Here is a 24,365-nt window from a genome sequence, read left to right as displayed (position 1 = left end):
CTCAGTAGCACTCCATCCATTTATGGTAGAGTAGCTAGATGGAACCCACTTTGTGTAAAAATCATGACAGCCCTCTTGGAGCTCGGCATACAGCATTTAAAAGACTCAGAGCATGAGGAAAAAGATGATCTGGTCTGATGAAGCAAAAATTGAACCTTTTGGGCAGAACACCAAATACTATGTCTGGTGAACATTTAGAAGATTTTATAATCACATAAAGATTATACATATGGTGGCTTTATATTTATATTTAATGAAATCACTTCAAGCAAGATTGGTTATTATAAAAGGTGTGTGCTATTGAGTTAATTTTACCCCTTATATTAAACTGTTTAATAATCTGTCCAAAAGAGAGAATTTTCCGCTGATTCACTGTTGTTTTGAAGTCAGGGCTAAACTGCAGTTAGTTAACATAAGGTCTATACAGAGACCTGATGAGTTTTGTTTATTACCTTGCCAAAGGAAATAGGTTGACTGTGAAAGAATGACTTCTTTTTTAGCCAACAGAATGTGTTTTATCTATTAGGCGATATTCATTCATCAACAAGTTCTCCTTTGTATGTATTTATTTCATGGGATGCACTCACATGCTTCAGATCCACAGCACTCATCTACATTGTGTGCAAAAGACTCTTCTGTAAATTTCAGTTACAATCTAGCAAGTAATATTTGTATTTTATCTGCAGTGTCTTATTTCCCCAGGGTATAGTAGGATTTATGGTAATATTGAGAAGACAGTTTGTTTCTCGTATGGTCTTGGAGGGTACTTATGGTTTTCAAGGGCCTGTAGTTCCCTCCATTCAGCAAAGATGTCTATTGATGTGATTCTCATGGTACATTTGTTCTGTTGTCCTTCATAACTTCACAGATGTGTGCCAGTCTTTAACAGTGACTCATGTTTCTTTTAGAGATTTTCCCAAGGCCTGTAATATATGGGAAGACATTCTGGTTGATCACCCAACTGACATGCTGGCCCTCAAGTTTGCCCACGATGCCTATTTCTACATGGGTGCCCAAACCCAAATGAGGGACTCTGTGGCCAGGGTGCTGCCTCACTGGAAACCACATACACCTCTGTCCAGGTACAAAAAACGGCATATACTACTAGAGTAGCAATCTGGGTAACTTCAAAATCATATGAAAACTCAATCAGCTCAAAGTATTGGCTGAGTTATAGATGTAATGGTAATGAATGGGGCCCTTAAAAAAAAACCTGCATCAGGCTTTAATACATACAATATATAACTAATTGGCTGTATGCGTCATGATGATGAACTAATAGTATGTACAATCAATCAGTGGGCAACATAGAGCATGTTACAATTTGTTTTGAGTTACTGTACAAGTTTTGCGAGACTGAATGGGCCTCCGCAGGTAGTTACTCATAAACTGTGGATGTAATCATAATGAGGTTATGTTCAGTCGATGACAGTGTGATTCTGAACATTTTTAAAAGTAGACTTTGTACTATATACAATAGCTCAGATATAAATACAATGAATGCCTATGGGATTGTTTTTAAACCTTGATACTTCTTAACGTATAACAGGTAAAAAGTCACATTTTGCACCCATCTACAAAGAATTATACACAATTTAGAATATCAGCCTTCTTGGGAGCATCAAAACTGTTGTAGGAGATACAAATCAAAGGTGTCTTTAAAGAAGCTATAATCAGTTTTTTTAATAACAATGTATCAATTGATGATGTGAACAGGGTTGCTTGAAGTGATGAATCTACAGAGAATTACAGTAACCGCTCGATATGTCAATTGACAACCGTTTGCTAACAAGTTTACTATGTCAACTTAAAAGGTGATATGTTCATGTCTTGTTTCTGCTGCCCACAAAAAAAAAAGTTATTGCACATTTCAAAAATCATGTTTTTCAGGAGTAGCTCATTTAATATGCAGATTTAATGAAAACACGGTAAACTGCACAAAATTGTCCATGTATCTATATATGAGCGGTGTATGTAGCATAAATATTTTGGAGTTACAGATGAGCAAAAAAACATAAGAAAAAGAAAAATAATGAGAATGTAAGAAAATATGCAGTTAATACAAGGATCATCACAGTCAAACAAGGTCATGCAAGCACAGATAGTGTAAAGTGTATTCTAATATACTTGTTAGTGCAGTGACGTGGGTGGCTCTTCACCCTGCAATCATGCATGTCCTTTATGGCTGACAATTTTAAGTAGCAAGTTATTGTTTTCTTCCACATCCTTCTTTTGACCACACATATTTGAAGTATATAGATACCACACAGCATGAAATTCCACTTCATATTTTAACATTTAATGCTAACATTCATACCTTATCACAATGATGTATTCAAGCTGTGTCTATTATGAAGACAAATCCAAAGTATACTATCAAAACATTACCACAGTGAAAATAAAAGGCCAGACTCCTACATGGCAATAATGTGTAGGTAGTTATCAGCGTGATGAAAAGTTGGGGATGGCACACAAAAGTTAACAGTAATCTAATGACCATGTTTTAAAAGCAATTTTGGGTCACTTCAAATCACTCACATCAATGACCCTTAGGTGTCATTGTTATTGCTTGAGGCGCGTTCACAAAACCAGTCTCTCCTTTTTTATTATGGAAAACCTAATAAATCCATCATAAATTGAATTGGTGAGTAGATGTTCTGTCTTCCTGTATTTTATAATGAGTGTTTTTTGTGCATTTGTGCTCAGTTATCTGAAAGGCCTGTATTCCTTTGGTCTCCTGGAGACTCGCTTCTATGACCAGGCTGAGAAAGTAGCCATGGAGGTGAGATGTTCTTCTCAATTATAGTCTTGTTGTACACTCTGTTGCCATTATTGTGGCCTGGGTGGTGGTAGTCTTTGCCCTGTGCTGAATGCGTCCACTTCAATTTAGCAAGTAATTGCTGTTGAAGACCAATAATAAGCAGCTCATCCAAACATCAGCAGCCTGACTCTTCTCTGCTGAATGTGCAGTGCTTACAAAGTAGCAGTGACATGAGGTTCACTTGAAAAAAAGATTGAGGAACATCCCAGAGAAAACGAAAGATGGAAACGTAGAGTTAAGCATGCCATTATTTTTGAATTGTAATTTTACCCTGGTGTAACAAATAAAGTATTTTTTTGCATCTGTATTCTTTCTCCTTAATTCAAACTGTTAAATTCTCATGTACAGGGCCTCACTCTGACTCCAGATGATGCTTGGTCTGTCCACTCTGTAGCCCATGTTTATGAGATGAGGGCAGAGGTGGACAAAGGCTTGAAGTTCATGGAGGGTAGAGAGAAAGACTGGCAGGTACAACTCCTTAGGAGTGTTTTTTTTTAAATGATGAATCACATCTTACCAACCTAATCCACTGCGTTAAATTAAAAATTGAAATTGCCGCAGGAAAAATATTTGAAATATGCATTGTTTAATTCCAGGTATCTGACGTTCTGGCCAGTCATAACTATTGGCATTGGGCTCTATACTTCATCGAGAAGGTGAAGATTATAATGAGTTTTCTCAGTCAAGCGAGTAGTTGGCAGTAGGAGTGTCGGTGGAACTTGTATTTATGATATTCTTTCCCCTGGGTCATTTTAAGTCTGGAGTTGATTATATTTGGAGATTAATTTGTGTTTACATCTGTTCAATACAATCTATCAACCTCGCTTATCTCTCAAGTCTGAAGTTACTCAAATTCGTCTGTCTCCCTTCCTCTTCCTCTTCCTCTTCCTCTTCCACAGGGGCAATACGAAGCCGCTCTGCAAATATACGATTCTCAGGTTGGTTTGTATTGAGTGTTTGCATTGAAACTCTAATGGTATATCAGTTTGAGTACAATCTGAGTTCTTACCAATACACAGGGGATGTGTACCAATTCATAGGGTATGCAGACTAAAAGCAATTTGTTATGCGTCTTGTGAGTCAAGAGGGAAAATGTGAACAAATGGAAGTCATGTGAAGATGTGGGATTAAAGGAAACCCACTGCCCATTTCATTGTCAGCTTCCAAAGCTGATTTTTTTTTTTTTTTTTTTTTTTTTCACTCTAAAAATAGGAGAGACTGTTTGAAAGTAAAGCTCTTTGATGTCCTGTAACTTTACAGGAACAATACATAATGCTACTCAGGACTGCAAAAAGTTTGAACACAACAGAAATTCTTAAATCAAGTTAGCTGATATTCATGAATGCTTCTGCTCATGTCAGGGGAACATAGCAAGACATAAACGTCTTTTTTTTTTTTTTTTTAGAATTTTTTTTGTTGAAAAATGTCATTGTGTGGAGCAAGTTATGTGTTAGATCCTTAGGTGTTCAAGGTGAATAGTGAAAATGTGTCCTGTTTCCATAAGGTATTCAGACGTTGTAAAGCCACAGGATCAATGTTGGACACTGTAGATGCCAGTTCAATGCTCTGCAGACTGGAAATGGAGGGTAAGATGCGGGTTAATATTGGAATTTACAAAGCATCATAGTAAGGAAGTTGCATTGAGGAAATTGGGAAGGAAGTTCTGATCTTCCCATCTGTCTATTCCACATGGTATCTTGGATGTTACTAAACTGTTATATCTAATTTAAGATAATTAGGGTGGTACGGTCTCAAGTGAAACTGTTAATGAGGTGACATAATCCCAGTTATCATACCTCACTAATCTGAAATTTAAGGTGCTGTGTTGGAAAAACGGACGTAATTACCAGAGCCTCTGACCACCTTTTTTTACTCTATTCAAACTTCAACATAGACTAAATGACTGGCTGATATTTCAGAATTTTTTTTTTTTTACTGTTCAGAAATTTTTTTCTCATAAATTTGGAGCCTTTATGCAGCCTTCAAGCAATATTTGTGTCCTTGTGTTGGTGTATGTCTCAGGTGTGTGCGTGACGGATCGTTGGCGAGAGCTGCTCCAGGTAACACAGCCTCACACTGACGATCATGTGACCTTATTTAATGACCTCCACTTCCTCATGGTGTCGCTGGGAGCTAAAGAGAGCAGGACTTCTCAGCGTCTGCTGGAGGGCCTCCAGGAATTGACTAAGTAAGTTCCGCACCATTTCTTCTTTTCACTGCACACCTCAACACTCTGGCAGCCTTACATAAGAGCCACCCAGGCCTTATGTAAAACGGAGACAGAAACAAGGCTGAGCGTAGGATGGTGAGCTAGAGGAGCGGATGCAGTCAGAAAGAGAATTTAGAGCTGCAGTCCATCTCAGAGACCAGGGCCTTCCCTCTGTAGCAGATGTTGTACCAGCAGCTGCTGCCTCTGTGGAGGTTTGTGGTTATAATGTGTTCTGGCATCCCAACCACGGACAGCCTGTGCTCTCCATTTTGTCCGACACACAACCCACAGAAAAGCTGCCATTTAAAACCAGTCCTTTTAGATTTTCATGTTTTTTATTGTTACATAATGTAACTCAAGTCACGAGAGCTGGGGAATGATGCACCTTTGGGGGGAAAGCAGCTCTTGAAAGTCAATTCTGAAGTAAGATACAGATCTTTTTTTCCTCAGCTCTACTTTGAATCATCAGACAAGCTACAGACATCTTCAAGCTTTGCATTTGTAATTCCACCACTCACATACACTGTGTCACTTTTATTACCCTGATTTGGAAGGATTGCACAGTTTTACATAATCCATATTTTGCCCTACTGTAATTTTACAGTCAGAGGCAGTAACTATAAGTATTAGCTAATCTAAGAAAGCCTTATAATGGTGTGGAATCTCTGGCCTTACAGTGAAGTGAATTCTAGTTGGATATTCATGCCTTTCAGAGTTCAGTAGAGTAATGCTTTAATACCCTTGTTAGTCTGTACAAATAAAACAACCTGAAGCTTTTCTGTAGATTTTGTTGATTTTCATAATTTTACGTGAAAATGTTTTTTTTGATGAAAGACATTACATATTAGCGTCATTCATAGCTTTCATTTAATTAAATGTCCTCTATAAAAATGACAGGACGCTAATGTTTGACCCTTGTAGTGGTTGAAGTGGAGCTACTAGCAAGGCCTACATTTAATCTCCCCAGTCCTTTGTGTTTGTGACAGTCCTGCGTGTTTAAATTCTCTATGCATACAAATACTTTAATATAAGAAACCAAATGCATGATTTCCAGAAAGAGCTGCGCACAAAATTATTTTTATTAGTTAAAAATATATTCAGTGTGGTACTTTAGGGGATATTTACTAAGCCTTTTGCAAGTTACTGTCAGGGAAGCAAAATTTTGCGTCTTTTTGCATTTAGCAGGGTATTTACTAAGACTGCGGATGTAAATGAGCCCAGCCACAGCTCATCTGATTTGCATAAAGTGCTGCTAAGTAAGATGTGATGCCTGACTATTTTGATGTGTGTTTTGCATGTCTGTACAACATTTTTTGAACTGCAAGCATGTAGTCATTCTGCAAAAAGAAGGCTATATGTGAGGACATATTAGTTGAACAGCCTGATGTTGCCAGCAGTGTGACAAAAATCCGTGATTCAGTGAGATAGGAAACATGCATGATCGAGATTTATGGTAAAACCTTCCAGCTCTTACTTCAAACTCGATTTGAGTTGCCATGAGCCATTAAAAGTCAGGAAAACCTCATATATTCAAGCAGGAGGCCACTGCAGGAAACAAAAGGTATTGTCATGAAAAATAACAGGTTATTGGATTGCTGCACCTCTGTCTTGTGTTGTGATGTCGTAGAGAGCTCAGGTAAAGTCACTTTAAAATGCAGTTTTTAGTTTTTGTTTCTCTCTCTCTGTCTTGCTCTGTCTGCTTCTCTCGCTCACTGTTTCGACCTGCCGTTAGTCTCTCACCCACCTTGTGTGTCTGACAACATTTCTGCAGATTTTACATCTTTTCTTAGATGTTAAAATTGAGACGCAGTTTCCTCTGCCGCAGTGGTTAGTCAGCAGTGATAAATCAGGTGCACCAGCTGTTTGTTTGAATGTTATTCCATCCTCCCATATTTTAAACTGAACTGCCTTAAAATACAAATTGCATGAGACCAAACATGCAAATTTCATGTGTGCTGTTTTTCTATTATTTTACCTACACAAAACCTTTGTATGGTCTTTTAGCAAATAAGTACAAAAGCAGTTTAACTTTTTAGCGCCTTTAAAAGTGATGCAAATCCTAATTAAATATCACCCTTTGTGTCTATACCATCTTGGGTAAACAGTTTGGTGAGGTGTATACAGATGTACAAAAATAAGTATTACATTCGCACAAAAATAAGTATTTCATTCTTGCGAAGATTTATTCCTCCACAAACATATAACCCAATACACATTCTTCCTGAACACTATTTTCTAAACCCTCCAGCTTTACCAAGAAATGTCTTCTTTTTTTAAACCACTTTTATTCACAGGGAGCCGGGGGACAATCAGCAACATCAGCTGGCTGGGACTATAGGTGTAACCATGTGTCAGGCTATGATGGAGTACGACCAGGGCAACTACAGTGGAACTGTGGAGCTCCTGTACCCTTTACGCTACCGCATGGTAGATATAGGTGGCAGTGATGCTCAGGTAAAGTCCACAGAAATGTGGTAAACTCAAAGCAAACAAGAAAAATGAAACAAAATCAAGCCCAAACCCAACTGTAGCCCTCTTACGCATCTTTAAAAAGCTTTCAGCCTTGAGGCTTTACTTTCTTTGGATATCGTTGATCATACTGTATTGTGTCTTCTTGAGTAAAACAGAAATCCCTGTTGTTGTGAAAATAGGCCAGAGGTGAAAAACAATCTGCATAAGAGCTAAAGCCTTTCAGGAGCACAGCGCACCAATGTATGAATAATGAATCTCTGTGATGGATGTTGATGGATTTTCTGTTTTTTGTGTTCAGAAAACTGTTCCCCAAGGTGCAACAGTTTACATACAGTATAACACAAAAGGGTAGAAACAGTAAACAGTGTTGGTCTTGTGCTTACTAATGGGTTTATCCAATGTTGTTTGCAGAGGGATCTCTTCAATCAACTGCTTATTCATGCAGCCATGAAATCAGAGAGTATGCACCACCAGAAACTGGGAAGGTAATGCACAACTGGGATTACTGGCTAAACACAGGGACTTCAGTTTTTTTCCAATTTCATTTCTGTGCATCTTTGCCATCCATGTTTTTATGTGAGTATCTGCTGACAGAATACAGGACAAAAAAGAAAGATCTTGCACTATATGAACCACAGGATTTCATCATGATGCTGTATAGGTGGGGCTGCTGCCCACTCCAGTTTTCATTAGCTGCCTTTTGCATGCAGAACACAAGCTGTATGCCCCCATTACGTAACTGACATCCCCTGTCTGTACAGCATGTTACACTTTCATTATTGATTAGGGTTAGCCTCTCAGCTTGTAGTTTCTCTGAATCCATGTTCATCTCTATGTACCATCTTGTGTTCTTCTGAATCCCCCCAGATGTCTTCTGGTGGAGCGTGATGCCATGAGGCCAAACTCTCCTCTTACTGATCGTCTGATGCAGAGCGCCCTGGCTCTTCATGTCTAGAATGATTGCAAGGTGCACAGAGCAGCTCCCATGCACAAAACATCAAATTAACATCATAATCTGGTCTGCCGATGTTTGGCCTCAGGAAACTGCTTAGGAAACAACCTCCAGGAATGGGCACTGTTGTAAAGACAGCTGAAACCTTTTATACAGCACAGTTTTAAATGTAAAGCTCATTGCCCTTTTACATTGCTGACCTGTTAAGCTTTGTAGGTGAACAAATTTGCACATATCTCAAGGTTAGGAGCTAACCACAGGTTGCCAATTTGCATGATAAATAGCCTTAAAGTATGATACGTAATCACATGCTTTATCTGAGTTTATTCTTTTAGCAAAACTGATACCTCTAATCAGTGTAGGTGACTGTGACTTTCTTCTTGTTCTGAATTTTATTAGCAAACATCACATTTAAATATAAATACTTCTTCAGAGATAAAATCTTCATGTCAATATCAATACAAAAACCATTATCAAAACCAATAAATATACACTTTGCACTTTGCATGTAAATGACTATTTTAGTAACACAATAAAGTGCACCACACTTGTATGCCCGAGGGCAACAGCACGTTAAGAATAGGAAATGTACTCAAACATTGCAGATATACAGTAGCAGTAAAAAAAAAGATGTCCTTGCACATGTCAGTGGAGCTGAGTGGAGTACTGTAAGTTCGTTTTTTCCCTCCTCTTCCCCTGTGTCGATCCACTTTCACAACACTGAGGTAATCTCATCTTGGATCTGAGAGATCAGGATCTGGGACAGCACGATCCCTGCAATCTGGAGGACAGCAGCAGCCAGTTTAGATTACAGAAACAGACTCTTGGTAACTGTACAGCCCGTGCTGTGCATCTCAAGGTCCCTCGGAAGGGTGTCGCAATGCTCATCTGGCACCGGGAGGAAATGTTTCGAAATTAGATAAAACTGTTTGGATAAAGTCATTTGAAAAGATTGTATTGTTTTATAATTTACGGGATCATAACCCTTTATACCTCTCACTTCCTATAGAACTGATCACAAAGTGTTTCTCACAGCGAGAACACACATTCGATGGCAAACTCAGCTTTTAATTGAGCTTTTCAGTAATTAACAGTTTGATTTAAATGTGACTAGTTATGCAGACAAATCTAGTTATTATGTTTAGTAAGAATGTGTGAAACAAAAAAGAACTTCATCATCAGATTCACTGCACATCAAAGCAACTGGAATACTAATGCAATTGTTTTGGCAGGACTCATGGGTAATTCACATACTTCCATCTCAGTAGAATCACTTGGGACCCAATCAGGCAGATATGAGAGCGAGATAGATCAAAATAAAGATCCAGTGACAAAGCTACATGCTGTGTGAGAATGCAATGTGACAGTACCTGAATCATTTTGATAAGTAAGTGGTCTAATTACTTAGAGACAGCTCTTGATAAATGCTAATGTAATTTCAGGGCCAATCTAACATATTGACTTGAGTTATTAGTGTTACTTAATGCTTTGGGATTTGAAGTGTGTTTGTGCAGCGGTGCTCAGTGAATAGGAGGGAATCATCAGTATCCTCCCCTCTTAGACACATAAGCTAACATTATCACATGCAGACTTCTACCTCGGTTGCACATTAACCTGTGCTTTTGATCTAGAACAGTGTAATAAATGAATAATGTTAAGTTAAAATTTCATTGTCCCATTGTGCCTAGTTGTTGCTGTCTAGGTGTAACCCTCCATTTTAAATCAGTCCTATCCCAGAGGCCTCACATTAACCCTACCCCCTGTTGGTTTCTTTTAGAATGAGTTTTTTATTAGATTGTTTCCCCTTGTATACGAGGATGGGGTTATTCTATGTCAGACAATCTGAATTTTTGCAGGGAAGTTTTTGGAAGCCCACTAATCGATGTTTATATGTGTGTGTTAGTTAAGGAAAGGGGCAGGGTCCTGATTGATTGAAGTGCTACCCAGACTATTTTGCAGCTGGGTCCAAATGCACCATGCAAACCTGCCTCAGGAAACATCAATATGTTGATTGCTCTACACTCAGTCTGGTACGCCTCCAGTTGATGCCTTTATTGACTTGTGGTTGTGAGAGAACTTATTTAAGACAAGATTAGAGTCATCTCTAACCAGAATTGTCTGAGGTTACCAGTGGCAAAGGACTGTTGCCAGTTATTGCACAGCTTGCATTAAGTGAGTGCATGTGTGCTGGTTACCTGAGGCAAGGCTAGTCCCAGGGTGAGAGCCCCAACTAGCAACAGATGAGACTCGATCCACAGCACGGCCCTGTCCGCACAACCTACTGGGTAGATTGACTTGTTTGCCTCCAGGTAGTTCTGGGTTTGAACCCCAAAACCACACATAGTGTTAATCACTGCCTGTGTGACAGATAGACAGAGAAACAGAGAATGTGAGAGTTTTAAAGATTACCCTGATTACCACATAAACCTGATATGCTGGAAACACTTTCAGAGGACACACTCCCAGGCTACTCTTTCACATCTCTTGTTATTTTGCTTTACCAAAGATATTAACTATTATAACAGCTGAGGGACAGGATTATAGAAGCCTGCTAACAACAATTGAGATTTTGAATCAAAGAAAGGAAACGACAAGAGCGTTACAACCACATCCTCAGTCCCTGAGGTAGCCATGCAGTTGCAGGCCATGAACAGCAGGTTGCAGTACTGCATCAGCTGTAATAGTGTTTAATTAATTGATTTTTTTTTTCTTCTTTTTTTTTCACCCATGTACAAAAGGGTTGCTGTGACCTGTTTTCTGGGTAACATGATGTATAATCAATATTAGTATGATGGATCTGCATGGACTCTTTAGTCTTCTGTCTTCACAAAGACTAGAACAAATTGTCAGAGGTGGCTTGCAAGCTGTGCTGCTGTGTGTCTGCACAGAGGGTTAGGGTAAGGGCATTTTGTATGTGCCTGTGTGAGTGGGAATATGAGTACACTATTTACATACAGTTAGGTACATAAGTATTTGGACAGTGATACAGTTTTTGCAGTTTTTCCTTTATACAGCACCACCATGGATTTTAAACAAAGCCATCAAGATGTGATTGAAGTATAGACTTTCAGATTTAATTCAAGGGGTTTAACAAAAATATCACATGAACCATTTAGGGATTACAGCCATTTTTATACATAGTCCCTTATTTTCAGAGGCACATCAACACTTGGAAGACCACAGAAGACAACTAAAGTGGATGATCGCGGAATTCTTTCCTTGATGAAGAAAAACCCTTCACAACATCGAGCCAGGTCAAGAACACTCTCCTGGAGGCAGGCGTATCATTGTCTACAATCGAGATGCTTTCATTAATGAAAAACAGAGGATTTACCACAAGGTGCAAAAGTGCAAACCACTGGTAACAACTCATGAACAGAAAGGCCAGATTAGACTTTGCCAGAAAACATCTAAAAAAAAACCTGTCCAGTTCTGGAACCAGATTCTTTTTTTACAGCTGAAACCAAGATTAACTTGTAACAGTATGATGGGAAGGGAAGAGTATAGAGAAGGATAGGAACGGTTTGTGATCCAAAGCATAAAACATCATCTGTCAAACATGGTGGAGGCAGTGTTATAGTATGGGCATGTATGGCTGGCAATGGAAGTGGATCACTGGTGTTTATTGATGATGTGACTGTTGATAAAAGTAGCAGGATGAATTTTGAAGTGTATACAGTGGAAAGAAAAAGTTTGGGAACCTCTGGTCTAAATTTCTGTTACTGTGAATAGTTAAGTGAGTAGAAGATGAACTGATCTCTAAAAGGCATAAAGTTAAAGGTGAAACATTCGTTTCAACATTTTAAGCAAGATTAGTGTATTGTTTTTGTTTTGTACAAGTTCAGAATGAAAAAAAGTAAAGGAGCACCATACAAAAGTTCGGGCACCCCTCTCAGATAACTTTCACCAAGGTCTCAGTCCTTAATTAGCTTGTTAGGGCTACAGCTTATTCACAGTCATTGTTAGGAAAGACCCAGTGATGCAAATTTCAAAGCTTTATAAATACTCTGACTCCCCAATCCTTGTCCCAACAATCAGCAGTCATGGGCTCCTCTAAGCAGCTCCCTAGCACTCTGCAAAATTAAAATAATTGATGCCCTCAAAGCAGGAGAAGGCTATAAGAAGAGAGTAAAGTGTTTTCAGGTAGCCATTTCCTTAGTTCTTAATGTAATTAAGAAATGGCAGTCAACAGAAACATTGGAGGTCAAGTTGAGGTCTGAGGCTTGTGCTGCAGCCAGTGGCATTTAACATATTAAAGAAATGTGTCATCTTTAATTTCATGCCTTTTCGAAATCATTCCATCTTTTACTTGCTTAGCTATTGACAGTAACAGAAATTTTGACCAGGGGTAACCTAAATTTTGTAGGGCTATACTGTCTGCTCAGATTCAGCTAAATGCTGCAAAACTGATAAGACAGTGCTTCACAGTACAGTGACCCAAAACATACTGTGAAAGCAACCCAAGAGCTTATTAAGGCAAAGAAATTGAATATTCTTCAATGACCAAGTAAGTCACCTGACCTCAACTCAAGTGAGCATGCTATTTACTTAGTGAAGACCAAATTGAGGGCAGAAAGACCCACAAAGAAGCAGCAACTGAAGGCGGCTGCAGTAAAGGCCTGGAAAAGGTTAGTCCAATTTCGTTTACCTCTTAAAATGGAGGGACTATTTATAGAAATGGCTGTGATTTCTAAACGGTTAATGCAATATTTTTGTTAAACCCCTTGAATTAAAGCTGAAAGTCTACACTTCAGTCACATCTTGATGGCTTCATTTCAAATCCATTGTGGTGCTGTACAGAGGCAATTTTACGAAAATTTTAGCAATGTCCAAATACCTGTGTACCTAACTGTATATACAGGTTGTGTGTTAGCATGCATCCTTATCTGCACACATTTCACTTTTACCTCCGAGGTTATGTTTTCACCCATGTCTGTTTGTTTGTTTATTTGTCAGTAGGATTACACAAAAAGTACTGAATTGTTTTTCAATGAACTTGGTCGAGTGATGGGTCATGGGCCAGGGAAGAATCCATTGAATTTGGGGGCAGATCTGAATCATTTACTATGAATTTGAATTTTTTTCTCCTAAGTCTGTGTATGTCGTTTGACATTGGTCTTACCAGAGGTCTGCTATCTCTGAAAACCCTTCTAGTTTATGCATGTGCAGGCAGCTTTGTATGTTGATTCTGGGTAGACAAAATATTATAAAACCTTTATGAAAGAAGACTTTCAATTTTGAAGCAGGTAACCACCATCGCTGTAAAGGTTGGTGATATTTCTGTTGGCTGCATGACAGATAGCATATCAACACTCTATATATTCTGGATAGGTCAATTATGTCCCCGTTGGTTAGCTAGATCATGTGACAACTGTCAGTCTTTGTTGATGCAGTTTGTCTGGCTTGAGTTTGGAGATTTTTTCCTTGACCATTATATCATTCTGAACTTTTTTTTAGATTGAAATCCACCTCATGGAGCTGGCTCCTGACTTAATAAGACACTCAAAGTCACACACCACTCATTCATGCAATCTGCAGATTCTTCATAATTCAGAAACTGGTTTGTTATTATCAGACCAGTTCTATGTGCAACAGCCTGCCTCACCCAGAGGAATGGAAAGTAATACCAGCAGCAGGTTGTTCCTGCAGATGTAGACATGCTGATATTGCTTCCAGGCAAAGAAATAAACACCTTCTGCAGTTTTTGATACTTGTTTACTCATCTAAAATCAAAATAATTCAAATACTGTTTATCACTTGCTCAAACTCTGGCTACATCTCACCATCCACAGACCACTTACTGTCTGGTATGTTGTATACAGTAGATCATTTGGATTCTAATGCTTTTAGAATATTTGTGCTCTTGCATCTCTTCTAATTTATGGTAGTCAATTGGTGTGTGCAGGGTGGGGAGTTGTAACACATCAGCATAGAAATAAACTGCTGTTATTTATCTGTCATTTAGCTTGATAATCAGGAAATGGAGATTGCCATTTTTGTTTCACTTCATTCATTCTGGCTGATATTGTTTTCATGTTATCAAATTTCTGATTGGTAGGGAGGGTTATTTTGTTTCGGTTTACCCGAACCAATCAGTAGAGAGTGATGTATCAATCTTGCCGGGATCATTTTCAGTCAACATGGGAGCTGCGATAGTGGTTGTGAGGAGCAGTTAACTTAACATTTATCACATTTATCAAAGTAAATGTATTGATTCGAGAGTTGTCACAGAATCTAGTGGACTGACATTGGCATGTGTAGCTGTGTTGATCTCATCCAGAGTTGCTACCATTTCTCTATTCTATTTTTCATTTTATTCATGTGGCTAGGTAGCTAGCCAGCTATGTAGGAAGACGATGTTTGCTTCTCTAACTTGGAGTAACATGCATCAACGGGCACAACACCAGACCTATTTGAATTGCTAAACAAATCTGAGATGTGGGCAGCAGTGCAGAGGTCTGGGACCAGACTAACACTCATTGCCTGTTAAAATTGCAGGTGTTATATCTGTTCAGAAGCTATTACTTTCTTTGCTTTTAGATGATGCACATCAGGATATCTACATTTGCAGTTCTCTTTCATTGCAAGAGAGAAACATTTCACCTCTGTTACTCAGAGATTCGGTATCATGTAAGTTTTGAACTGTTGCTGTTGTTACCTCTCTTGCCTGTAGATGGTGAAGGTTAAATTCTCCTTCCAGGTCCAGAACTTACGTCTGAAATTGCTGGCATTGCAGCTTTGCAGCTGGATTGTATTGGCTGGGCCTGGTTTCAGATGTTACATCAATGACATTTTATGTCTTTGCTGGCTGATAAATCTACAGGTTTTTGCACAGTGCACTTGCAATTTGCTGCCTCACATTACTCTGAAACCTCTTTTTGTAGCTAAAAAATGTTGCTAACTGGCATTCAACAAAGTTTTTTTATAAAAAACAAAACAAACCTCTCCAGGAACAGGAGTGCAGCAGGAGTAAGGTACAGAACAGCGCTCGGAGCTTGGGTTCTTATGTGTACAATTAAAGTACAGGTTCCAAGACCAGTCTGTGTAGTTGTTCCACCCACAGCACTTGAACTGAATGAAGGCAAGAGAAAGAGAGAGAGAGGAGAACACAGTACAGGTACATATTTAGAAATATGGTCTTGCACTGCCCTGTACATCCTGCTAGTCTGGGCTTCTTCCATGGGAAAATCCAGGCTCACAAGTGTGCCAGTGTGTGCAGACGGAAGAGGAATATCCCATGAGGTGGTTCAGAGTACAAGAACTGTTTACATGTAGACTCTCATGTGGAAAAACCCTCACCAAGGCCAAAACAACAAACATAAGACATATAGCTCTGTGGTCACTGGCTGTGGTTTCTTGATTTAGTGCTAAGACTTATTCAATAAACTACTAGCTGTGATCAGTTTGAAGACTTTTGTGATGGGGATATCTACAGACACAAGCACATCCACTATAGCCAAGTGGAATTGGCCGGAGCACCTCTTTCTGGATGTAATCCATCAGGTTCTGCAGATCCAGATCATCCCTATAGTGCACAATGGCTTTCTTCACAAACTTTCCCAAAGCATCCCGAGTCTAGGAGACAGAATATGGGAGGGGGGTTAATTCACTGAATAATAGTTTTATAACATCAACTTTTCCATATCCAAAAGAAAAAATCTTCTTAGTATTTATAACTTCATTAAAATGGCCAGAGTTGAACGTATCTACAAATGTCTTTATAACCAGGCAGCTAAGGTGCTCAGTGACATGGTGAAACCTCTCAGGTTCTGTGGCTCAGTTAATTACTTGAGCTGCATCTCTAAAATGCAAAGTGCCTTCATTGAATATTCTATACTTGTGTATCTGTACATATTAAAATGAATATAAATAACAATAGATGTCTAAAGGGGATGCATAACATCCTCTCGTTTGCATTGTATGAGCATCATGTGGGATGTATCTTGACAAGTCAGGAGGGGAGCAGGAATTCCAGCTGCAGTATGATGGCTTCAGGAGTGTGAGATAATGAGAATTAAACCTTTCATGCCTTTGAGATGAATGCACACGATGCATACCAAACATAGTGCACATGCGCAGCTTTTCGCTATTTCAGCTGCAGAGGATAATTGCTTGAACTTACACATTTGTTATTATAATGTGGTCATTTTCATCGGCTCCACTCAAGCTGAATAAACAAAACCCAGGTGAAATATAAATAAAATACATTGACTTGATTGAATAATTTGTATCATGGATTTCAGACTAAGTGGTTGATTCAAATATTAAAACTGTGCTACTTAATTTTGTTTGCTTTCATTGTTCATGATAGTATATTCCTTTTCAAGGTACTATGTAGCTCCTGCTTTGTTAATATTTAGATTTTCAATTTTCACATGTAAACAGAGTTTTGAAAAGGTATTTAATGCAAATCTCCATCCTTTAAGAATTCTGAAAACAAGGAGGGCCATGGTTATACAGACTGAGTTCAGATGTAATATATGCTAATAGGAGCACTGTATGCTAATAAGCAGCTGAAATTTAAAATTTTATTAAGCCTGAAATGAACTTCTGTTAGCAGTTTGCTGAAAGCTTTCTGTTCGTATTACAGCCCATGTTAAAACAGGTTCTGTTGATAAATACTGTGAGCTGTATCAAAATAGCCCCAAATTTTTATCCTTAAGTAGTTTTACTAAATTTTGTTAGGATTTTTACAGTGTTCCCCCTACTCTCATCCCATCCCTCCCTCTGTTTCTGTTTTCCACTTGGTATAGAATGCTCGAGGGCCTCGGCGCCCACCGTCACACCTCCACATGTCATTAGCGGCAAAGTCTCCTTCAAGGGATCTGCTGAAATGGAACATTTGGTTCCACTTTGAAGTGCCGAAGCATTTGAATCATTTAGCGAGGAAGGATGCTGGGAGGGTTGTTAAACTGCTCTGTTTAACAGCATGCAGTCCGAGTGCTGACAGACAACACAAGGGAGAGGAGAGGTATCATCAGGCACCAGACGCCTTGCCACTAGACACCAGTGTCAAGGAATGTTGCCACCGTTGGCTGTTGTGTTTTTGTTCTCAGTCGATCCCTGATGTGATGTTACTGTAGGAGATAAACGGATGCTAGAAGGGGGATTCTTCCCTTCTCCCGTAGCCTCTAAATCAGTCACTGCGGTCACATACAGGGCTCAGATGGATACAGAGGCATGCATAACATACATATACATTTATGCAGTCACTGAATTGGTTACCTGTTCTCAGCCAGACACGGCCATTTGTAATCAGTAGGACCCTAACCTAGGGATCTGTACCCCCAGAAGTTATTACAAAATGAAAAAAAAAAAAAAAAAAAGATTTGTTATCAAAATGATGTTTATTCTTTGTACCCTCTCTAAACTTTCTTTTTCTTGTTAAATACTATATAATTGTACCTCTTAAAGCTTCTGAAATTTGTTCAGATGATAGGTATATTTACTTATCTCTATAGTGTACTGTTAATGCAGTTGGTATACAAGAAATCAACACACTTTTACTGTTTTATACCAACAGGAAAAGTTACAGTTCATGTTCCATCGGGCTTGAGTCAATACATTGCATTGTGTGCATCAACTGTTATAATTTTGCTGCAAATTATACTATATATTATATAGACCAAACAAAAGTCTTTCTGAACATTTACTTTTTTGGCATATTTCAGTTGGTGCAATTTTGTTTAATTTTTTTTGCAGCTACAGTGTTCTGTCACTTTCCCAGTATAAACACACTACATGCTCGAAAGCTGCTTAGAGTTACTACTCAGTACGTGTATGGAATTGAGACAGAGTAAAATGCATGCAACCTGAAGGTAACTGCCTGTATTCATCAGTCACATGCAAAAAAGAAAAAAGGTTCAGAATCAATTCTGTCTTCTCACAACTTGTGTGTTATTATCATAGCTTTGTCCATACCTATGGTCACAAAGCTGCGAAATGTATTTAGTACTCACAGAATCGTCATATAAACTGTTTTTCTTTGGAGGTAAAGCCAAGAAATGTGCACACCCAAAAAGTGGAAAAAATATTGGAGGACAACTATGTGCATGCACAGCTACGGCAAGTACAGTAGTTCAAAGTTGAACCAGAAGGTTGGTGTGTGATCTGTGATTGATGTTAACAATGGACAGTGTAGGTAATAATTTTATACTTTGCCGTAATTTTCTCTAACAAATAAGTCTGGCTTACCAGGAGCTTTGTTTAAAAACTGTCTGATCATCTGACAGTTTGTGTTTCCTGCTTGGTCTTTGACTACACTATTGCTGTTGTAGTGAACTAGAACTAAGTATTTTCCAGTCAAGTCAGTTTTGTCGTAGAGAGAGAATTAGGAATGTTTCCTCTCATTTCTGGCTTTCTACAAAACAAACCTGAAACATACATTTGTGGGGCTTATAGGCAACATCACAAACAAAAGTGTCGGCTATAGTACTGGTGTTTATGTGTTGTTGTTTTTTTTTTTATGCGTATGCTGCGTGGCTCTGACATTGACAAGACATTCCCCCCTGTGTGCTCAGCGGTCCCATCTGTGGTTCAGATGCCATTTCTCATTAAGTTTTATGCACTCTAGGTTACAAATGGACAGAATGCCCAAAAACATTCCTGGTTGACGGTGGTGTCACTGTGGAAGACAACTGGAGAAACCAAATGGGACCTTGCAGTAACTTTTTATTATATAATATCTAAACTACTGCACAGAATTTTCAGTGAAGAGGCAGATACCTGATCAGAGTAGAAGAAACCCAGAATTGCTATGGCCAGCTGAGTGAGGAAGACCAGTGTCAGGCTGAAAGAAAACTACAGACAGAAAAGACACACATATGAAAACAGTCTAAGGCAGAATCAAAGCTGACTGTCTGATTTGTTCTTACACGTAAAATGTAAGAATCGGCTTTGGATTAAATGTAATTTGAGCTACCACATTGGAAGCAAAACACAGCACCAGTATTAGTAATGTGTCTACTATGTCTATTACTGTCTTTAGGAGGCGAATGTTCTCTCGGAGGGCTCCAATGCAGCCACAGAAAGTGATGAAGAACATGACCACCCCCACCACAATTAGGATGACAGCTGGGTCGATCAGGAAGGTGTCCCGCACTGTGTCTGGCAGAAAGACAGGAACATAACAGCCTCTGTTTAGATGTCTATCCTCTATTCCTGCCTGTACTTCCTTTCCTCCCTGTATTTATTTCTATGCTTTCTACCCTAATTTTTAACCTTTTTATTTAAAATAATTAGTTCTTTTACACTGCTCTTCTGTTGTGGATTATACAGAATATAGAGGAGTAATCAGTGGGATGAGCCCATATTAATCCTTTTTGTTGTCCATCTACTGTATACTTCATTACTGGCCGACCTACTAAACATGACATGCAATTGCTTCATGTAGGGGTAGCTCAACAGGGGTGCAAATACAAAAGGCCAAGTGTCACTGCAAACACTCCAAAAACCTGGAGTTAAATGGACATATTTTAAAAATGATTTAAAAAAAAAAAATCCACTATAGTTGTAACACAGTATAATAGACAATTTCTCTCTGTATATACCTGAATATGGAAAAAGTGTTTTATGTATGTACCTGTAGCTTTCTGGACTTTAGCGTATACCCCAATTGCAACAATCAACAAGGAGAAAACCTGGGAAAAAGAAAGAAGTTATTTTTTCAAATAGATTTAGCCAGGACCTTACTCAAATAGCACATTGAGCAGATTTCTTGTGATTTCTTTTTTTTCTAATGGTTTCTTCACATGTGATTGCACCTTACATTCTGCGTAGAAAACTCAACTTCACGTAATTCAAAAGTGACACAGGCAAAGATGTGGTATGGTCAAATGCATAGTTTGACATTTTGAAAAATGCGCTTATGCCCTTTCCTACCTAGAATCATATGAGAAGATCAATTCCACTCTCATGTCTGTCCATTAACAATATGAAGCAGGCAGCCAGGACATGATAAGCTTAGGTTAGCATAGAGATGCAGGGGGAAGCCAGCATTGCTCTGTCCAAAGGTTAAAAATTTGCCTTCCAGCACCTCTGAAGCTAAAAAAATTTACATTATGTCCTGTTTAAAGTGTTTAAACAAAAAGTGTAACTTTTTTTTTTCTTTTTTTTTTTTTTTCTTCTCCCTGCCTCTTTATGCTAACCTATGCTAACTCTCTCCCGGCTCCAGCTTCATATTTAACGGACGGACTGAGGACTGGTATCAAACTTTTCAGCTAACTCTCGACAACACAAAGGAGGGTATTCCTTAAAAGTTTGGGTAGGAATCTCGGATCCATAAGAAAACCACATCCAGCTATTTCTTAATAAGCCATTGCAAAACCTAGCAAATGCACCTGTTATTAATGTTTAGTTCTTCTGGATTTGGTCCTTATTTTGCTATGGAAAACTTGTTGAGTGGAAAATATGTTGCTTCCAGTGTGCTGGCTCTGTTTCTGAACAGACGTTATTTGCACTGGCAACCGGGACAGGTGTGATCAGATTAGCAATGATGAGTCTTGCCTCAGGTGCTGAGTATGCAGAGCACCTGCAGCCATGGTAAACGTGTTGGTGTATGCGTTTATGAGAAACAGACAGATGGATGTCAGCGGGAAAAAAATAGCAAGACATATGGATCTCAGCTTTAATCATCTGAATGTGGAGGGCGTTAGTGTGGAACACTGAAGAAGAGTATTTGTTTTTCTGACGATCTGTGGTTTTAAAGCAGAACCTTCAGAATTCAAAACTTTTTTCTTCAGTTTTTACATTAGAGTATTGTCTGTTTGAATCTCTCTGTTGAGTAGAACCTAGAAAATCAAGATTTCAATCCACCCAAGCTTTGCTGAGCAGTGTTTTGTATTTTAACAGTTGTAGGTGGACTATAGATAATTATTTTTTTCTTTAGTGTGATGAACTACAGCAGCAGAGACAATGGGACACAAAAGGAAGAATCTCAGAGAGGCACGAGGTGGTGTGTGTGTATGTGTGTGTGTGAGGAGTTTAGGGTGTTGATGTTTCTGCTCTGTGCTTTTCTTAAAAAAAAACAAACAAAAAAAGCTCCTCCTGTCTAAAATATTGAACACAAAAGAGACTTTGGCAGCCCACACTGTGCATGTGGATGAAGGGAAGACTACCTACTTTTAATGAGGTCTCAAAACAGTGACAACATTCAGGCACAGACGGCTGTGTGTGTGCTGTAAGTACAGTAAGCAATGGTATTGCTTGCGAACGGAACGTGTTGTAAAGCTGCTGAGGATGTGAGTTCACCTTAACAGAAGCTACAGAATAAGACAGTGAAGACGCAGGAAAATAGGTGGAATGAGAGCTTCATGTTGATTGCAATGTCAACGCTAATTTCCGTCCTTTGCTTGATTGTATTTCTCACCTTGGATAACAATCTGCATGGCTTGGCTTTCATTTTGAAGCCTCCAGATTCCCAGACATTCTCCTCCTCTGATTACTAATTGTGTGTGTGTGTGTGTGTGTGTGTATATGCCTGTGTGTATACAGAATGCATTTGTTCAGCCTGTATAAACCTGGATTTGTTTTGTTTCTGTCTGAGAAAGCCTTTATTTGATCTCTCGAGGCCATGAGGATCCATGGTCGATGGCATAATTTACTTTTTAAGAGGTGTATTTTTTATATGACCACTTTATATTTTATGGGTTCTGGAGAAGTAATTTTTTACTTGGACATTTTTGAATCAATAATTTGCCTTAACAAGATAGTAGCTGTAAAAATACAAGACATTTGTGATGGTCATGTTTTTTTGGAACTGCACTGTGTTTAACATTTTTTAAAGCACAGTTAAGTCTTTTTTTTTTTTTTTTTTTTTTTTAAGATATATTGTCTGTTATGTGGGAGTTTGTGAGCTCCATTGTCAGTAGCCACTTTGTGAGCTTATGTGAATACGGGTGGCAGTGTGCATTTGCAACAGGAGACACGCGCACACAGTGAATGTATTCTAGCTCTGTTTTCAGGCTTTTCAAAGGGATGAATCAGGCTTCTCCCTGCGGCTTGTGTGCGGACGTGAAAGCCAGCTGAACTGAGTTGTGGGGACGTGGGGACAAAGGCCTGATGGATTAGGGCTGCAGTGTTCACTTCTGAGCCTGTGTCTGATAAACAAAGTCAACACCGACCGAGCTGTGTGGCTTTTGGGGATGCATTTATTGCTGATTGGCTGTAAACACAGTCAGAGTGCGGTGCAGCGTTTGCCACCTTGCTGTGTAGGATTGGATGAACAGGGATATGATAGAGATGTATGAGTCTGGTAGCGCTACAGATGTGATCTGTGTCCTCAAAGTAGTTATGTGGTAGAAAAGTGAGAGAGTCAGGGAGAGTCTTATCTCTATGTGTGTTTGTGTGTTAAAGTAAAAGCTGATGAGGGGCAAGGAACCAGACTGAATGTTTAATGGCTGCATCAGAGTGTCTCGTATACCTTTTCATATCTCTTTCTCTAACAGTCCCAGTTGTCTCCTGGCCTCTTACTTACACTAACGACCGGCAGTTGGGCTTTTATAGTTTGAGACGTTGTACCCTTGGTTGACACTGTAGCCTGTATCGGTCTTTTTTTGCCTCTTGTACCCCCCATAGCTCTGTCAGATGACCCCTTCTCCACCTGTCATGGTCCAAAAGTTTTCATTTGAATTGAGTTTAAACTGGATGTTATTTGACACAATTCATTATCTAAAAGTGGATATTGACGATGCAATAATGTTTCAAACTATCAGTGTTTAGGCTGGGCTGGTCACATTCCTACTACCACCACTTGCAGTGACAAGTTTAATTCTTTAACCATTTAGCCATCATTTTTAGCTAACTATTAATTGTTCGCTTAAAGTGTTGGATACATTTTCACCTTTTATACATAACTTTTGCTTTTAGCTATTTCAGCTGTTTATCAATTACTCTTAGCCATCTGTTTAAAGCATTTATCCATCCACTTGAATATCATAATTTAAACATTACTTTAGCTATGCATTTCAATAATGTATAGATTACTTTTTGCCATGTGATTTACCCATTTATCCATTACTTTTGACTAACTCTTTCAATAATTTATCCATTACTTTTAGCCAACTATTTTTATTGACCTTTGATATAAAAAAAATTGCCAGCAGCTACTACAATTGCCTTCATACACTCCCAATGGTGTTACGATGAGCATTTTTTTTTAAAATATAATTTTATCAAGCTAGTTTAACTACTGCACAATCTTTCGAAATACCCCTTGGCAACAGCAGAAGTACCCCCTGAAGTACAAGTACCCTTGGTTGGGAATCAGTACTGTATATAATATGGACTCCAAATTTGTGCAGTTACTAATGCAGCCAACAATACATCCAACAATGGCTTACAAGTAATAGTTTTTGACAGAAAATATATAGAAACATTCAGATACAGCAGCAGGCTTGCACGGTTACCATGTGTTTTATAGTTCAGCGTGATTAGGAACTCAACCAATTTTATAAGAATGCACCACTCAGCATTCACTACAGTGATGTATGGGCAGTCTGAGTGTTCAGACATGTGTTCAGATATGTAACTATAGAAAATTTAGAATAGGTAGCCGTAGGGAGGTTGGGTGCCCCTGCTGTATGTAGCTCTGGATACTGTCTGAATTACTTTTCCTTATTTATTATTTATAATCTTTTTTCTTTTTCTTTTTTTGGTTTTGCTTCCTTTCCTAGCAGATCTGACTTTTGGAAAGCTACAACAAATAAATAAACCAAAAAATATCTGGTGTCCCAGCACAGCATAACAGCTATCCTTTTGTTAGTACCGGCCTGTACTACTGGAAGAAAAATCATTTAACAGTGTAACTCTCTACTCACCCAAAATAAGAAGCTGAAAAAGAAGAGAAAATATCTGATCCAGGGGTTGACGAAGGAGAACGTCTCAGCTCGGTTCAGATTCAGTTTCCTGTCCAT

General features: G+C 38.8%; 2 protein-coding genes across 5 annotated transcripts in view; one reads left to right on the top strand and one right to left on the bottom strand.

Annotated features, from left to right (window-relative positions):
• The window catches only part of ttc38 (tetratricopeptide repeat domain 38), a 13,223-nt gene extending 3,827 nt beyond the window's left edge, over positions 1–9,396 (top strand). For all 4 annotated transcript variants that reach the window (XM_040133427.1, XM_040133428.1, XM_040133424.1 and 1 more), the window contains 10 exons: positions 909–1,082; positions 2,707–2,782; positions 3,170–3,289; positions 3,418–3,477; positions 3,721–3,759; positions 4,326–4,407; positions 4,844–5,009; positions 7,325–7,484; positions 7,914–7,987; positions 8,370–9,396. In XM_040133427.1, the coding sequence (XP_039989361.1) occupies positions 909–1,082; positions 2,707–2,782; positions 3,170–3,289; positions 3,418–3,477; positions 3,721–3,759; positions 4,326–4,407; positions 4,844–5,009; positions 7,325–7,484; positions 7,914–7,987; positions 8,370–8,457 (1,039 nt within the window). In that variant the 3' untranslated portion in view covers positions 8,458–9,396. The remainder of the gene's footprint in view (positions 1–908; positions 1,083–2,706; positions 2,783–3,169; positions 3,290–3,417; positions 3,478–3,720; positions 3,760–4,325; positions 4,408–4,843; positions 5,010–7,324; positions 7,485–7,913; positions 7,988–8,369) is intronic.
• On the bottom strand, positions 9,167–24,365 carry tspan33b (tetraspanin 33b). Its single transcript, XM_040133429.1, has 8 exons — positions 24,270–24,365; positions 20,036–20,093; positions 19,433–19,560; positions 19,180–19,254; positions 15,934–16,029; positions 15,397–15,525; positions 10,650–10,811; positions 9,167–9,235 (listed from the first exon to the last, which is right to left on the bottom strand). Exons 1-8 carry the CDS (start codon positions 24,363–24,365, stop codon positions 9,167–9,169), a joined length of 813 nt encoding a protein of 270 aa, XP_039989363.1.

This window comes from Xiphias gladius, chromosome 8 (genome assembly GCF_016859285.1).
Source record: "Xiphias gladius isolate SHS-SW01 ecotype Sanya breed wild chromosome 8, ASM1685928v1, whole genome shotgun sequence".
Lineage (NCBI taxonomy): Eukaryota > Metazoa > Chordata > Actinopteri > Istiophoriformes > Xiphiidae > Xiphias > Xiphias gladius.
Note: the sequence above shows the minus strand (reverse complement) of the source record. Positions and strands in the feature narration are given on the sequence as shown.